Source organism: Coregonus lavaretus, assembly GCF_964263955.1.
Source record: "Coregonus lavaretus genome assembly, chromosome: 24".
NCBI classification, from domain to species: Eukaryota; Metazoa; Chordata; class Actinopteri; order Salmoniformes; family Salmonidae; genus Coregonus; species Coregonus lavaretus.
This window is the reverse complement of record NC_140011.1, coordinates 45,907,631-45,923,628: the sequence shown is the minus strand read 5'-3', so window position 1 is coordinate 45,923,628 and position 15,998 is coordinate 45,907,631. Positions and strand designations below refer to the sequence as shown.

General features: G+C 45.9%; 1 protein-coding gene and 1 long non-coding RNA gene across 2 annotated transcripts; both read left to right on the top strand.

Moving 5' to 3' along the window:
- Positions 1-690: 690 nt before the first annotated feature.
- LOC311100063 (serine/arginine-rich splicing factor 1B-like) lies at positions 691-8,698 on the top strand. Its single transcript, XM_084140806.1, has 4 exons — positions 691-1,386; positions 5,351-5,550; positions 7,535-7,707; positions 7,825-8,698. Exons 1-4 carry the CDS (start codon positions 1,175-1,177, stop codon positions 8,008-8,010), a joined length of 771 nt encoding a protein of 256 aa, XP_083996932.1. The 5' UTR covers positions 691-1,174; the 3' UTR covers positions 8,011-8,698.
- A 16-nt stretch (positions 8,699-8,714) lies between these two features.
- LOC311100064 lies at positions 8,715-11,559 on the top strand. Its single transcript, XR_014609792.1, has 2 exons — positions 8,715-9,040; positions 10,970-11,559. It is a non-coding gene; the product is annotated as an uncharacterized lncRNA (long non-coding RNA).
- Positions 11,560-15,998: the final 4,439 nt, after the last annotated feature.

Genomic DNA, 15,998 nt, shown 5'->3' with positions numbered 1-15,998 from the left:
TTTCGCCCTGTTCGACCAAAGCTAATAATTAGAACAGATGAAAGTTATTCTCCTATTAACCTACTGGTTTCATTGGCTGGCAGAGCTACCAGCAGACTGGGGCGCATTACAACAAGTCATCTAGTTTGTCTCTATTCTTCTGTCACATTCATCTCTAGCAACATCAATAAATTAAACTGGTTGTTCCCATATAGAGTACTGATTTCAAATCACTAGCTTGCCCTGCATGATGGAATGCTAAATTAGGCACAGGACAGTTCTGTGTGTATTCACTTTGCAGCTAGTGGACAATAAGCTTTTTAGGCCTATAGACCACGGTCGCAAGGCATATGAACAGGTTATAGAGCAAACAACGCAATTATCACAACACATAGGATGTAAAATTGCTTTTTTTCTGTCCTGGCTTCCCCAGTGATTTTACCCACGCACCACTACTTATAAATAACCAAATCATGGATGGATCAATAGATAAAAGAAACGCGTGTCTCTCGTCTGCTCCTGCAAGACCGTCGGCATACGCGTCATTACATCTCCCTCGTCTGATTGGTGGTTTCCCATGGCGTCATCACACTTCCTCATCTGATCGGTCGAGTAGGCGGGCCCTCTGACTTCGTGGCTGTGGTAACTAGTGACGACGAAACGACCGCGAGACCCGAAGACGGTAACAGTATGACGATAGGCGGATCCCCGATCACGCGGGTAGGCGACGTTGGCTAGCTAAGCGCACGCGCAGAAGTGCGTCATCGGGTCTAACGGTCGCCTTTCGTTTTTGACGAAAATGAAAACGTGTCAGTTTGTCACTTTCACGAGGTTGTGGTAATAACGTGTTCAAATACTTAAAAACGTTGGCTCGAATCTAGGTTGTGCCTTTAGATTAAAAAAACAAAAACAAACTCCGGCCTGGTCTGCTTCCCAAGCGGTCCCGGAAGTCTTGCGCCTCTGGGTTTAAAAACTCTGTGGCGAGGCCTCGGCACCATTTTGAGAAGCCGCTCTAGTCTGCGAGAGTTGTGGTGGGAATTTTTGTATTTTGTTGCTAGCTAGCTAGTTAGTTAGCAAACTTCGTGTGAACTGTTAACCAGAGATAGCTTGCTATTTTTACAAGAGCAATTGGCTAAATAACATTAAAGGGTTTTAACCAACTTTTAAACGACTAAAGTTAGCTAGCAGTCTACGGATGTCAGGAGATAATATGTCGGGCGGCGGGAGCGTGGTTCGTGGCCCAGCGGGAAACAACGACTGTCGGATCTACGTGGGTAACCTGCCACCAGATATCCGCACTAAAGACGTGGAGGATGTGTTTTATAAGTACGGGGCGATCCGAGATATCGATCTGAAGAACCGGAGGGGAGGACCGCCGTTCGCTTTTGTGGAATTCGAGGACCCCAGGTAGCTAACTATGCTAAAAACATAATTACGTTGCTTTCAGAACACAAACAGATAGCTAACATTCGCTACGTAGCTAGCCCCAGGAGGAGTTTGGTAACAACTAGCAACATTTAGCTAGCTCGCTACCTCGTGTTGTGTTTAGAGGCGGAGATATTGGTGTGTTGTTGACAGACAGTTTTACCAGAGTATGTGTATATATATATATATATATATATGTGTGTGTGCTCTTTGATTTTACAACCATGGTCCAGTACCAAGTTAATGAGGTGGTCGTCACTAGTTTCCACAGCCACAGTCATAATTATGGCTTAACGAAGAGTTGTGCAAGATGGCGATGGGCCGGACACATTACTTTTTTTTTTTTAACGCTTCTTTCTTTTAAAATAGTTAATTGCATCTGCCATGGAGTCCAGTTTCATAATATTACAGTTTGTCCCAACTGCGTGCCGTAGTTTAGAAGAGTGCCTGGGCGTTCGTAAATTCAGTGTTGTCAGATGGTCCGTTCGTAAAGTAGTCAGTTATTCTGCGCTCTGGCACACTCAGACGAGAGTGCTCTGAAATCGGAGTAGATGGCCAGAGTTAATTTACGAACGCACCCTAAGAAATATCCAAATAAACCTAATGGGTTTACGGAAAATAACTTGATAAACATAAGGTTACCTATCAAAAGTGAAAACATTCATTTTTCAGAAAAAGGTGTAAAAGCTAACACGTGTCCCTGTCTTCTTCAAGTTGTGGCCAATTTAAACCACTTTTGTGTGTGTGACGAAATAACGTTTTTTGGGACGATTTGTTGTTTTATAAATGGCTGCTGGGTAATTTGATATGCGTTGACATCTGTAACACGAGATCCACATAGCATGTTGGGGAGATTAAACAAAGGATGCCGATTCATTTTCAATGGAGGAAATGAAGTGGGCGGGGACCATTGTGCGAGGGACGTGAACAGGGCGGGACCTAAATTGGGGAAAGCAAATACTCGGAGACATCGCATTGTTATTTACCAATCAAAGCTCACTACAGTTTACATCCCCTACTGGATTGGCTGTTGATACCTATCACTACCTAGCCTGCTTGCTTGCGCCAACAGTAGGGCGAAGCAAGAATGTCTATCTGAATTTACGTGTTAAAAGGGTCTCGTATTTTGTTAGTAGGCATCGAATTGAGCGAGTGCTACGCAGGTTCACTGGGGGCGTTTTCACACACAGTTCTGAGCTGTAGACAAAAATCAGTTAGACTATTTGTTACGTTGTATTTTATTAATTTGGTCCGGTTGGTTTCACGTTGCCAAATGAACAGCAATTCCTAAACAAAACCATGTATCCATGCAAGTCATTTGTTTATTGGACAAAAATGCTCACGTTAAATCCCTTTTATGATTATTATGAAGCATCACTTGTGCGTCCCAATCTTCATATTACTTTGGTCTTCCAACAACGTGCTGGAGGAAGCCGCTCTAACTGCGACGTGAATAGTCAATGTTCAGGAGCCTCCAGCCCCATCTCCCCTAATCTGCATTGGATGCACTCATAAATGCGCTGCTACTCACAGAATGTTTCAGAGATCTCAAGTTATGATGCTACATGCGTTTCATCAAATGCAGTCAACCGACCAATTATTTTCCTGTGTTTTGGTCCGGACTGCGTTCTCACTGGCAGCGAACAGCACCACTGAACGAATTGAATCAGACCAAGACCACCCTTTTTGAGCGAGCTACGGTGCGTCGTTTAGTGTGCTCCGGAGTGCAGGTAGAATGTTCACACCAGTCCAAACAAACCAAACTAAGGGGGTAAACGCACCAGATTTTTTTTGGGGGGGGGAAACGCTCCAAACCAGTTTGGTGTGAAAACGTGAGTTGCAAACCACATAAATGGGTCTAGCTCATTTATTAGCAACTAATGGTTTAATGGTGATTTGTAGGTGCGTTTACCCCCTTAGTTGCCTAGTTAAATAAAGGTAAAATAAAAGTAGTTGCTACCCCAGATTGAGCCCAGCGAACATCCACGATATCTCTTTCTCATGCGAATGACTGACGGGGATTTGGGCCTTGTCGGGTGTCTGTAGAATATCCTTCACGTCCGATTCGTTAAAGAAAAAAATCTTCGTCCAGTACGAGGTGAGTAATCGCTGTCCTGATATCCAGAAGCTCTTTTCGGTCATAAGAGACGGTGGCAGAAACATTATGTACAGAATAAATTCCAAATAACGCTTAAAAAAAAAACACCCACAATTGCTTAGAGCACGTAAAACGGCAGCCATCACCTCCTTCGGCGCCATTAAAACATCCAGCCGGGTCTACTTCCTCACTAGTCAACAACACAGGGTTCCTAAGTTAGCAGGACGAGTAGGCTTCGTTCAACACCTAGCTACCTACTATTGCTTCTGCATTGCTTGCTATTTGGGGTTTTAGGCTGGGTTTCTGTATAGCACTTTTTATTTATTTTATTTATTTCACCTTTATTTAACCAGGTAAGCCAGTTGAGAACAAGTTCTCATTTACAACTGCGACCTGGCCAAGATAAAGCAAAGCAGTGCGATTAAAAACAACAACACAGAGTTACATTTGGGGTAAAACAAAGTAAAAAAAAATACAACAGAAAATCTATATACAGTGTGTGCAAATGTAGCAAGTTATGGAGGTAAGGCAATAAATAGGCTATAGTGCAAAATAATTACAATTAGTATTAACACTGGAATGCTAGATGTGCAAGAGATTATGTGCAAATAGAGATACTGGGGTGCAAAAGAGCAAAATAAATAACAATATGGGGATGAGGTAGTTGGGTGGGCTAATTTCAGATGGGCTGTGTACAGGTGCAGTGATCGGTAAGCTGCTCTGACAACTGATGCTTAAAGTTAGTGAGGGAGATAAGAGTCTCCAGCTTCAGAGATTTTTGCAGTTCGTTCCAGTCATTGGCAGCAGAGAACTGGAAGGAATGGCGGCCAAAGGAGGTGTTGGCTTTGGGGATGACCAGTGAGATATACCTGCTGGAGCGCAGACTACGTGTGGGTGCTGCTATGGTGACCAATGAGCTAAGATAAGGCGGGGATTTGCCTAGCAGTGATTTATAGATGGCCTGGAGCCAGTGGGTTTGACGACGAACTTGTAGTGAGGACCAGCCAACAAGAGCGTACAGGTCACAGTGGTGGGTAGTATATGGGGCTTTGGAGACAAAACGGATGGCACTGTGATAGACTACATCCAATTTGCTGAGTAGAGTGTTGGAGGCTATTTTGTAAATGACATAGCCGAAGTCAAGGATCGGTAGGATAGTCAGTTTTACGAGGGCATGTTTGGCAGCATGAGTGAAGGAGGCTTTGTTGCAAAATAGGAAGCCAATTCTAGATTTAACTTTGGATTGGAGATGCTTAATGTGAGTCTGGAAGGAGAGTTTACGGTCTAACCAGCTTTGTAGTTGTCCACATACTCTAGGTCAGACCCGCCGAGAGTAGTGATTCTAGTCGGGTGGGCGGGTGCAAGCAGCGTTCGATTGAAGAGCATGCATTTAGTTTTACTAGTGTTTAAGAGCAGTTGGAGGCTACTGAAGGAGTGTTGTATGGCATTGAAGCTTGTTTGGAGGTTTGTTAACACAGTGTCCAATGAAGGGCCAGATGTATACAAAATTGTGTCGTCTGCGTAGAGGTGGATCTGAGAGTCACCAGCAGCAAGAGCGACATCATTGATATACACGGAGAATAGAGTCGGCCCAAGAATTGAACCCTGTGGCACCCCCATAAGAGACTGCTTTGTGACATCTGCTGACATAAAGGGCTTTATAAATACATTTGATTGATATTGAACAACTCGGTGAAAACAACATTCCACAGGTAGGCTGTGGAGGCAGAGTGAAGTAGCTAGCTAATTAACTATTGGCCCTCTCAAATCTAACTGTCTGTGTTGTCATGTCTGTCTGTCTATCTCTGCCTGTCTGTCTCTCTGTCACTCTCGGTGTGTGTGTCCCAGGGATGCTGATGATGCGGTGCACGGTCGTGATGGTTATGACTACGATGGTTACCGTCTCCGGGTGGAGTTCCCCCGTAGTGGGCGTGGGGGAGGGAGAGGGGGGGGTGGCGGCGGCAGGGGGGGTGGCGATGGAGGAGGAGCCCCAAGAGGACGATACGGCCCTCCCTCGCGGCGCTCAGAGTACAGAGTCATCGTCTCAGGTCAGTCTTTACTGTCACCCCTCCTCCCCCTGTCTTTACTGTTACCCCTCTCCTCCTCTTCCTCCCTCTCCAGGTCTCCTCCTGTCTTTACTGTGTTACCCCTCCTCCTCCTCTTCCTCCCTCTCCAGGTCTCCTCCTGTCTTTACTGTGTTACCCCTCCTCCTCCTCCTCTTCCTCCCTCTCCAGGTCTCCTCCTGTCTTTACTGTGTTACCCCTCCTCCTCCTCCTCTTCCTCCCTCTCCAGGTCTCCTCCTGTCTTTACTGTGTTACCCCTCCTCCTCCTCTTCCTCCCTCTCCAGGTCTCCTCCTGTCTTTACTGTGTTACCCCTCCTCCTCCTCCTCTTCCTCCCTCTCCAGGTCTCCTCCTGTCTTTACTGTGTTACCCCTCCTCCTCCTCTTCCTCCCTCTCCAGGTCTCCTCCTGTCTTTACTGTGTTACCTCTCCTCCTCCTCTTCCTCCCTCTCCAGGTCTCCTCTTCTCTTTACTGTGTTACCCCTCTCCTCCTCTTCCTCCCTCTCCAGGTCTCCTCCTGTCTTTACTGTGTTACCCCTCTCCTCCTCTTCCTCCCTCTCCAGGTCTCCTCCTGTCTTTACTGTGTTACCCCTCTCCTCCTCTTCCTCCCTCTCCAGGTCTCCTCCTGTCTTTACTGTGTTACCTCTCCTCCTCCTCTTCCTCCCTCTCCAGGTCTCCTCCTGTCTTTACTGTTACCCCTCTCCTCCTCTTCCTCCCTCTCCAGGTCTCCTCCTGTCTTTACTGTGTTACCTCTCCTCCTCCTCTTCCTCCCTCTCCAGGTCTCTTCTCTTTACTGTGTTACCCCTCTCCTCCTCTTCCTCCCTCTCCAGGTCTCCTCTTCTCTTTACTGTGTTACCCCTCCTCCTCCTCTTCCTCCCTCTCCAGGTCTCCTCCTGTCTTTACTGTGTTACCCCTCCTCCTCCTCTTCCTCCCTCTCCAGGTCTCCTCCTGTCTTTACTGTGTTACCCCTCCTCCTCCTCTTCCTCCCTCTCCAGGTCTCCTCCTGTCTTTACTGTTACCCCTCCTCCTCCTCTTCCTCCCTCTCCAGGTCTCCTCTTCTCTTTACTGTGTTACCCCTCCTCCTCCTCTTCCTCCCTCTCCAGGTCTCCTCCTGTCTTTACTGTGTTACCCCTCCTCCTCCTCTTCCTCCCTCTCCAGGTCTCCTCCTGTCTTTACTGTGTTACCCCTCCTCCTCCTCCTCTTCCTCCCTCTCCAGGTCTCCTCCTGTCTTTACTGTGTTACCCCTCCTCCTCCTCTTCCTCCCTCTCCAGGTCTCCTCCTGTCTTTACTGTGTTACCTCTCCTCCTCCTCTTCCTCCCTCTCCAGGTCTCCTCTTCTCTTTACTGTGTTACCCCTCTCCTCCTCTTCCTCCCTCTCCAGGTCTCCTCCTGTCTTTACTGTGTTACCCCTCTCCTCCTCTTCCTCCCTCTCCAGGTCTCCTCCTGTCTTTACTGTGTTACCCCTCTCCTCCTCTTCCTCCCTCTCCAGGTCTCCTCCTGTCTTTACTGTGTTACCTCTCCTCCTCCTCTTCCTCCCTCTCCAGGTCTCCTCCTGTCTTTACTGTTACCCCTCTCCTCCTCTTCCTCCCTCTCCAGGTCTCCTCCTGTCTTTACTGTGTTACCTCTCCTCCTCCTCTTCCTCCCTCTCCAGGTCTCTTCTCTTTACTGTGTTACCCCTCTCCTCCTCTTCCTCCCTCTCCAGGTCTCCTCTTCTCTTTACTGTGTTACCCCTCCTCCTCCTCTTCCTCCCTCTCCAGGTCTCCTCCTGTCTTTACTGTGTTACCCCTCCTCCTCCTCTTCCTCCCTCTCCAGGTCTCCTCCTGTCTTTACTGTTACCCCTCCTCCTCCTCTTCCTCCCTCTCCAGGTCTCCTCCTCTCTTTACTGTGTTACCCCTCTCCTCCTCTTCCTCCCTCTCCAGGTCTCCTCTTCTCTTTACTGTGTTACCCCTCTCCTCCTCTTCCTCCCTCTCCAGGTCTCCCCTCTAGTGGTAGCTGGCAGGACCTAAAGGACCACATGCGCGAGGCAGGCGACGTGTGTTATGCTGACGTGTTCCGGGACGGTACCGGCGTGGTGGAGTTCGTACGCAAGGAGGACATGACCTACGCTGTCCGCAAGCTGGACAACACCAAGTTCCGCTCCCACGAGGTACGTCAGAGGTTGATTTGGAATCCAGGGGGAAACGCTGTTGGTTCGAGTCGACACCCTGTGAGTCTCACCAGGCAGCTTTCTCTTCTCCTCTGTGGTTTGTATGTGTGTGTTTAGGGAGAGACTGCTTACGTGCGCGTGAAGGTGGACGGACCTCGCAGCCCCAGTTACGGACGCTCCCGCTCTCGTAGCCGTAGCAACGGGCGTAGCAACAGCCGCTCACGCAGCTTCTCACCGCCGCGACGCAGCCGGCCCTCTCCACGCTACTCGCCACGACACTCCCGATCACGCTCCCGCACCTAGACACACACGGCCCCCAGGGAGAGAGATGTGACATCATCCGACCAGGAGAGGGACAGGCGCCCCCCCCCCCGGTGGACCTGCTAATGTTCTCTTGGCTCGTCTACCTCTTGTTCTTTCATCCTCCTGTTTCTGGTCTAGTTGCCCTCAGCTGTGGTTTGGCTTATGACCTCTGTTCTCTTTGTATCTGCTGGCCCCTCCCTCTACTATCTTCCCCCCCCCTCTCTCTCTCTCCTCCCTGTCCTGTCTATCTCCCCCCTCTCTCTCTCTCTCCCCTCCCTGTCCTCTCTCCCCTCCCTGTCCTCTCTCTCCTCCCTGTCCTGTCTATCTCCCCCCCCTCTCTCTCTCTCCTCCCTGTCCTGTCTATCTCTCCCCTCTCTCTCCTCCCTGTCCTGTCTATCTCCCCCCTCTCTCTCTCTCTCCTCTCTGTCCTCTCTCTCTCCTCCCTGTCCTCTCTCTCTCCTCCCTGTCCTGTCTATCTCCCCCCCTCTCTCTCTCTCCTCCCTGTCCTGTCTATCTCCCCCCTCTCTCTCTCTCCTCTCTGTCCTCTCTCTCTCCTCTCTGTCCTCTCTCTCTCCTCTCTGTCCTCTCTCTCCTCCCTGTCCTCTCTCTGTCCTCTCTCTCTCCTCTCTGTCCTCTCTCTCCTCCCTGTCCTCTCTCTCTCCTCCCTGTCCTCTCTTTCCTCCCTGTCCTGTCTATCTCCCCCCCCCCCCCCCCCCCCACTCTCTCTCCTCTCTCTCTCCTTCTCTTTGTCCCTGTCTCTTGCCACCTCCATTCTGTGTAAAGGGCTTTAATGATGTTTCTGTTAGTTTTGACTGGCTGGCGGGAGGAGGTGTGGGGAGGGATGGATGGTTTTATTATTTTCCTTGGCCTGTTGTGACGTGTTGTTATGCTGACCTCTGACCTGTCTGTCATGTGTCTCTCTGTAGAGATCACAGGAGCAAGCTGATAGGCTGCTGGGAAACAGGAAACAGGAAACAGTTCATATTAGGATTAACAGGAGGAGCAGGAGGAGTCAAATAACCAGCCAATGGTATGACTGCAGTAGTCTCTCATCCAATCAGCTCTCAGACCTGATGTTTTAGTTTTTCTGACCCAGTAATATTATTGAACTGGTTTTAACTTTCTACTGTACAGACATGCTTTGTCACCTCCCACTCACCCCTCCCCCTCTCCTTCCCTCCCTGCCAGCCTCCCCTGGTTTTCTATACACCGTTTCTGGTCAGAGAGTAACATGCAGGACCGTGTCTCTGGGACCGTGTCTCTGTCGGGGCAGGGTCAATAGGACCGTGTCTCTGGGACCGTGTCTCTGTCGGGGCAGGGTCAATAGGACAGTGTCTCTGGGACAGGGTCAATAGGACAGTGTCTCTGTCGGGGGCAGGGTCAATAGGACAGTGTCTCTGGGACAGTGTCTCTGTCGGGGGCAGGGTCAATAGGACACTCTCTGTCGGGGGCAGGGTCAAGAGGACACTGTCTCTTTCGGGGGCAGGGTCAAGAGGACACTGTCTCTGTCGGGGGCAGGGTCAATAGGACACTCTCTGTCGAGGCAGTGTCAATGGTTGGTTCTATTTTCTCAGTAGTCTTGGTTCAGAGAACTTTAGTTCTAATGTTTAGGTGAGTTTTCTGCTGTACATTTCTTCTCTTAAAAAACACACCGCTTTCATAGCCAGCAGGTTGTGATAGTGTTGTGATGGCTGATTGGCTGTAGCAGGCTGTAATAATGTGGCTGATTGGCTGTAGCAGGCTGGGCGGTCTTCCATATGTTACTATGTACCGGTATTGAAACACGGACCGGTTTGGGTTTTTACTGTACCTTCTGTAACGGTATTTGAATGTTTGGTTTGTTAAATGTGATACACCGTGTGTAACGTCCATTTCTATAGTCTCTCCATGCCGCTTTCCACAGACATAGCCCCGCCCCCTGTCACTCAAAGAGCGCATTTGTTGTTGCTCTGACCACTAGACACTTGTGTCCAGTCTGCTTGGTCCAATGCAGAACATGTGACAATGTTGGTGACAACGAAGCTGTTTCCACTTTGCGTCTTAATATAAATCCACTAGCGTTCTATAATTACACTATTAGTTTGTTTCTTACATCTGCAAACAGCAAATTTGTATTTTCATAGCAAGTTGGGCCTAAATCTTGTTAGTCGCTAATGCTAACTGCTAGCTTGCTAATAAATGTACTGAGTCAGAGAACGTAATTAGCTATACAGCCTGGTAATACCAGTGACGGGGTAGAACTAAATCAGCATGTTTGTACAGCAGTATCTTCTAAATCAGAGGAATATGCGTAACATTAATGTTAGCTACATGAAATAGCTAAGAGAGAACATTCAATGTAGCCAAAGATTAGAGTCCCCTAGGAAACACTTGTCAACACTTTGGTTCCCACCCTGTGACAATAACTCCTCCTGGCGTTTTCATTCGTTGTCATGTCAACACTGTATTCAAAGTGCCCACTATTATATTCAAACTATAGATTTAGAATAATCATTATATTTTCACTTTATTCCAACAGTTCACCCAAGTGTTTTGCTCTGAATCTCAAGTCAAATCTCCAATTGCTACATTTGGTTAAAAATAAGGCCTGGTTTGTTCGTCCATATTGTACAGCCGGTGCTACGTGGCAGTGGGGAAATGATTGCAGGAAATTCAGAAATTTATGAAAATACATTTGGTTGAATTGAACAATATAAAACGATCAGAATGGAGAAAGACCCATTTTTATTTTATTTTTACTCACTTAGAATGTATGTGTTGCCACCCTGGGATCAAGCTCTACTCATAAAGCACATTTAGAACTCTTTTTATTTAATTTTTTATACCGTGATATGATATTTTGGCCATATCGCTCAGCCCTAACTGTAGCAGGCTGCGATAGTTTGGCTGTAGCAGGCTGTGAGTGATTCTAACCTGTTGCTCCTTCCCTCTCTCTGTTGGGTGTGGGATCTGTCTCAAGGAGGGCTGTGATTGGAGGAGGGCTCTCTGTCTCCCCGTCCCGGAGCCAATCAGACCATCAGGATTCAGGATCAGAGCAGGGATTAGGATTAAGGATGGAGAGAGAGAACAAACACGGAGTGGGACATAGGATCAGGACCAGCCCACAGCCCAGCCCACTGGAAACCTAGAAACTAGACCCAATTCACTCACATGGCTCTCAAACGCACTAAATTACAGTTTTAGTATTTTTTTCCCCCCCGCGTGGACCCCCCAGCGCCCTGCTGGGATCCTGACAAGCGTTCTTTTGTATTTTATTGTTTGAGGAGCTCGGCGCAAAACCAGGAGACTGGCTCAGGATGGAGGGAGGCGCACATAAGGAGAGCGGTAACTAGAAGGGAATTATAATCTGGGATGGATGGAGGGTAATGTGTTTGTTCTTTTTAAAGTGATGGAGGGGTTGGATGGATGAAGGGTAATGTGTTTGTTCATTAAAGGTTTGGAGGGAGGGTATAGTGTTTTTTTTGGGGGGGGGGGGGTTGTGTTGTTTCCTCAGTAGGTTTTATGAGTTTCTTTCCTTAACTCCTCTTCAATAAAGTGTCTTCTACAGTAGATGATCTGTGTTCCTCTGATTCTGCTGCAGTCTGTGTTTCTCTGTCTCTGATGTATCAAATCTGATCCTATCCTAATGCTACGTACATAACCAAGTCCTAATGCTACGTACATAACCAAGTCCTAATGCTAGGTACATAACCAAGTCCTAATGCTACGTATATAAACAAGTCCTAATGCTACGTATATAACCAAGTCCTAATGCTACGTACATAACCAAGTCCTAATGCTACGTATATAACCAAGTCCTAATGCTACGTACATAACCAAGTCCTAATGCTACGTACATAACCAAGTCCTAATGCTACGTACATAACCAAGTCCTAATGCTACGTATATAACCAAGTCCTAATGCTACGTGTATAACCAAGTCCTAATGCTACGTACATAACCAAGTCCTAATGCTACGTATATAACCAAGTCCTAATGCTACGTATATATAACCAAGTCCTAATGCTACGTATATATAACCAAGTCCTAATGCTACGTACATAACCATGTCCTAATGCTACGTACATAACCAAGTCCTAATGCTACGTGTACATAACCAAGTCCTAATGCTACGTACATAACCAAGTCCTAATGCTACGTACATAACCAAGTCCTAATGCTACGTATATAACCAAGTCCTAATGCTACGTATATAACCAAGTCCTAATGCTACGTATATAACCAAGTCCTAATGCTACGTATATATATCAAGTCCTAATGCTACGTACATAACCAAGTCCTAATGCTACGTATATAACCAAGTCCTAATGCTACGTATATAACCAAGTCCTAATGCTACGTATATAACCAAGTCCTAATGCTACGTGTATATAACCAAGTCCTAATGCTACGTGTATATAACCAAGTCCTAATGCTACGTATATAACCAAGTCCTAATGCTACGTACATAACCAAGTCCTAATGCTACGTATATAACCAAGTCCTAATGCTACGTATATAACCAAGTCCTAATGCTACGTATATAACCAAGACCTAATGCTACGTGTATATAACCAAGTCCTAATGCTACGTGTATATAACCAAGTCCTAATGCTACGTACATAACCAAGTCCTAATGCTACGTATATAACCAAGTCCTAATGCTACGTGTATATAACCAAGTCCTAATGCTACGTATATAACCAAGTCCTAATGCTACGTACATAACCAAGTCCTAATGCTACGTGTATATAACCAAGTCCTAATGCTACGTGTATATAACCAAGTCCTAATGCTACGTGTATATAACCAAGTCCTAATGCTACGTATATAACCAAGTCCTAATGCTACGTGTATAACCAAGTCCTAATGCTACGTATATAACCAAGTCCTAATGCTACGTGTATATAACCAAGTCCTAATGCTACGTGTACATAACCAAGTCCTAATGCTACGTGTACATAACCAAGTCCTAATGCTACGTACATAACCAAGTCCTAATGCTACGTACATAACCAAGTCCTAATGCTACGTATATAACCAAGTCCTAATGCTACGTACATAACCAAGTCCTAATGCTACGTATATAACCAAGTCCTAATGCTACGTGTATAACCAAGTCCTAATGCTACGTATATAACCAAGTCCTAATGCTACGTATATAACCAAGTCCTAATGCTACGTATATAACCAAGTCCTAATGCTACGTGTATAACCAAGTCCTAATGCTACGTGTACAGTGGGGAGAACAAGTATTAGATACACTGCCGATTTTGCAGGTTTTCCTACTTACAAAGCATGTAGAGGTCTGTAATTTTTATCATAGGTACACTTCAACTGTGAGAGACGGAATCTAAAACAGAAATCCAGAAAATCACATTGTATGATTTTTAAGTAATTAATTTGCATTTTATTGCATGACATAAGTATTTGATCACCTACCAACCAGTAAGAATTCCGTCTCTCACAGACCTGTTCGTTTTTCTTTAAGAAGCCCTCCTGTTCTCCACTCATTACCTGTATTAACTGCACCTGTTTGAACTCATTACCTGTATAAAAGACACCTGTCCACACACTCAATCAAACAGACTCCAACCTCTCCACAATGGCCAAGACCAGAGAGCTGTGTAAGGACATCAGGGATAAAATTGTAGACCTGCACAAGGCTGGGATGGGCTACAGGACAATAGGCAAGCAGCTTGGTGAGAAGGCAACAACTGTTGCCGCAATTATTAGAAAATGGAAGAAGTTCAAGATGACGGTCAATCACCCTCGGTCTGGGCCTCCATGCAAGATCTCACCTCGTGGGGCATCAATGATCATGAGGAAGGTGAGGGATCAGCCCAGAACTACACGGCAGGACCTGGTCAATGACCTGAAGAGAGCTGGGACCACAGTCTCAAAGAAAACCATTAGTAACACACTACGCCGTCATGGATTAAAATCCTGCAGCGCACGCAAGGTCCCCCTGCTCAAGCCAGCGCATGTCCAGGCCCATCTGAAGTTTGCCAATGACCATCCAGAGGAGGAATGGGAGAAGGTCATGTGGTCTGATGAGACAAAAATAGAGCTTTTTGGTCTAAACTAGAAGGATTACTTTATCCTATCCCAGGTATTCCTTAAAGAGGTGGGGTTTCAAATGTCTCCGGAAGGTATCATCAAGTCCTAATGCTACGTGTATAACCAAGTCCTAATGCTACGTGTATATCACCAAGTCCTAATTCTACGTGTATAACCAAGTCCTAATGCTACGTGTATATCACCAAGTCCTAATGCTACGTGTATAACCAAGTCCTAATGCTACGTGTATATCACCAAGTCCTAATGCTACGTACATAACCAAGTCCTAATGCTACGTGTATATCACCAAGTCCTAATGCTACGTACATAACCAAGTCCTAATGCTACGTGTATATCACCAAGTCCTAATGCTACGTACATAACCAAGTCCTAATGCTACGTACATAACCAAGTCCTAATGCTACGTACATAACCAAGTCCTAATGCTACGTGTATATCACCAAGTCCTAATGCTACGTACATAACCAAGTCCTAATGCTACGTACATAACCAAGTCCTAATGCTACGTGTATATCACCAAGTCCTAATGCTACGTGTATATCACCAAGTCCTAATGCTACGTGTATATCACCAAGTCCTAATGCTACGTGTATATCACCAAGTCCTAATGCTACGTGTATATCACCAAGTCCTAATGCTACGTGTATATCACCAAGTCCTAATGCTACGTGTATATCACCAAGTCCTAATGCTACGTGTATATCACCAAGTCCTAATGCTACGTGTATATCACCAAGTCCTAATGCTACGTGTATATCACCAAGTCCTAATGCTACGTGTATATCACCAAGTCCTAATGCTACGTGTATATCACCAAGTCCTAATGCTACGTGTATATCACCAAGTCCTAATGCTACGTGTATATCACCAAGTCCTAATGCTACGTGTATATCACCAAGTGGGAATTTCTCAAATATGACTGGGAAAAATACACTTGAACAGCCCTCCAACTGGTAATTACTAGTTGGAAAATCTTCAATCATCCCTGAGCATGGACTTTTCCCAAATGGTGACCTCGGAGTCGGACAGCACCTACATTTACATTTACGTCATTTAGCAGACGCTCTTATCCAGAGCGACTTACAGTTAGTGAATACATATATATATTTAAAAAAAAAAAATATGTATACCCCCCGTGGGAATCCCCGGTATACCCATACACAGACGGAAGATCTGTCGGGCGTCGACGTCTGAGCTCTGGAACGCACCTGTTACATTGTACAGGACGGTGTAGTGACCCGCTACACTGTGGTAGACTTTTACTTTTTGGAAAAGGGCTTTATAAATGAAAACATAGCAATGTATCAACCTACATGACATCAAAGAGTATAGAGGTAGTATACAAGCATTTGCACATGTAAAATATGAGTTGCACCTGTATAATGAGTTTTGTAGTTGCAAAAAATATTAGCAAACTTATTTTGAGAATAAATACAACACTTGCAAACATGTAAATTGATATGTAAATAAGATTTGCAAGCATGCAACATTAGAATGAATGCAACTAATTTCCTAAACTTGCAACTGGTGAATCACAACTAGATTTGCCGATGTCTAATCTGTGCCAAAAGTTTTGCAGTTGTAAAAAAAATATAATCTGCAAGCATCATATGAAAAACAGCTCTGGTGGACAGGACTGTTTCTTCCGACCAATCAGGGGAGGTCATTCTGGAACATGCTTTCACGTTTTACAGGGTTCCGGTCTGGAAGCACGATTTCCACTGCTAAATATGCATCACATTTGTATAAATGACTAGCTAGCTAGCTAAATTATATTCACATAATGTGAAATCTTACAACAAGGCGTTGATGAGGAAAATGAAGGGAATAATTAAAATGAGTGTTTCCACAGCATAACCGCTATGAAGTTGATGCTAGCTAGCTATCCTCTTCTATTGGCATGGCTGGTTATCTAGCTAGCTAGCTAG

What these genes read in the sequence shown, in the direction of transcription:
- LOC311100063 (XM_084140806.1), top strand. Translation starts at nt 1,175, where the DNA reads ATGTCAGGAGATAATATGTCGGGCGGCGGGAGCGTGGTTCGTGGCCCA. An exon ending in GTGGAATTCGAGGACCCCAG is followed by an intron (nt 1,387 to 5,350) that starts GTAGCTAACTAT and finishes TGTGTGTCCCAG; the next exon opens with GGATGCTGATGATGCGGTGC. An exon ending in CCAAGTTCCGCTCCCACGAG is followed by an intron (nt 7,708 to 7,824) that starts GTACGTCAGAGG and finishes GTGTGTGTTTAG; the next exon opens with GGAGAGACTGCTTACGTGCG.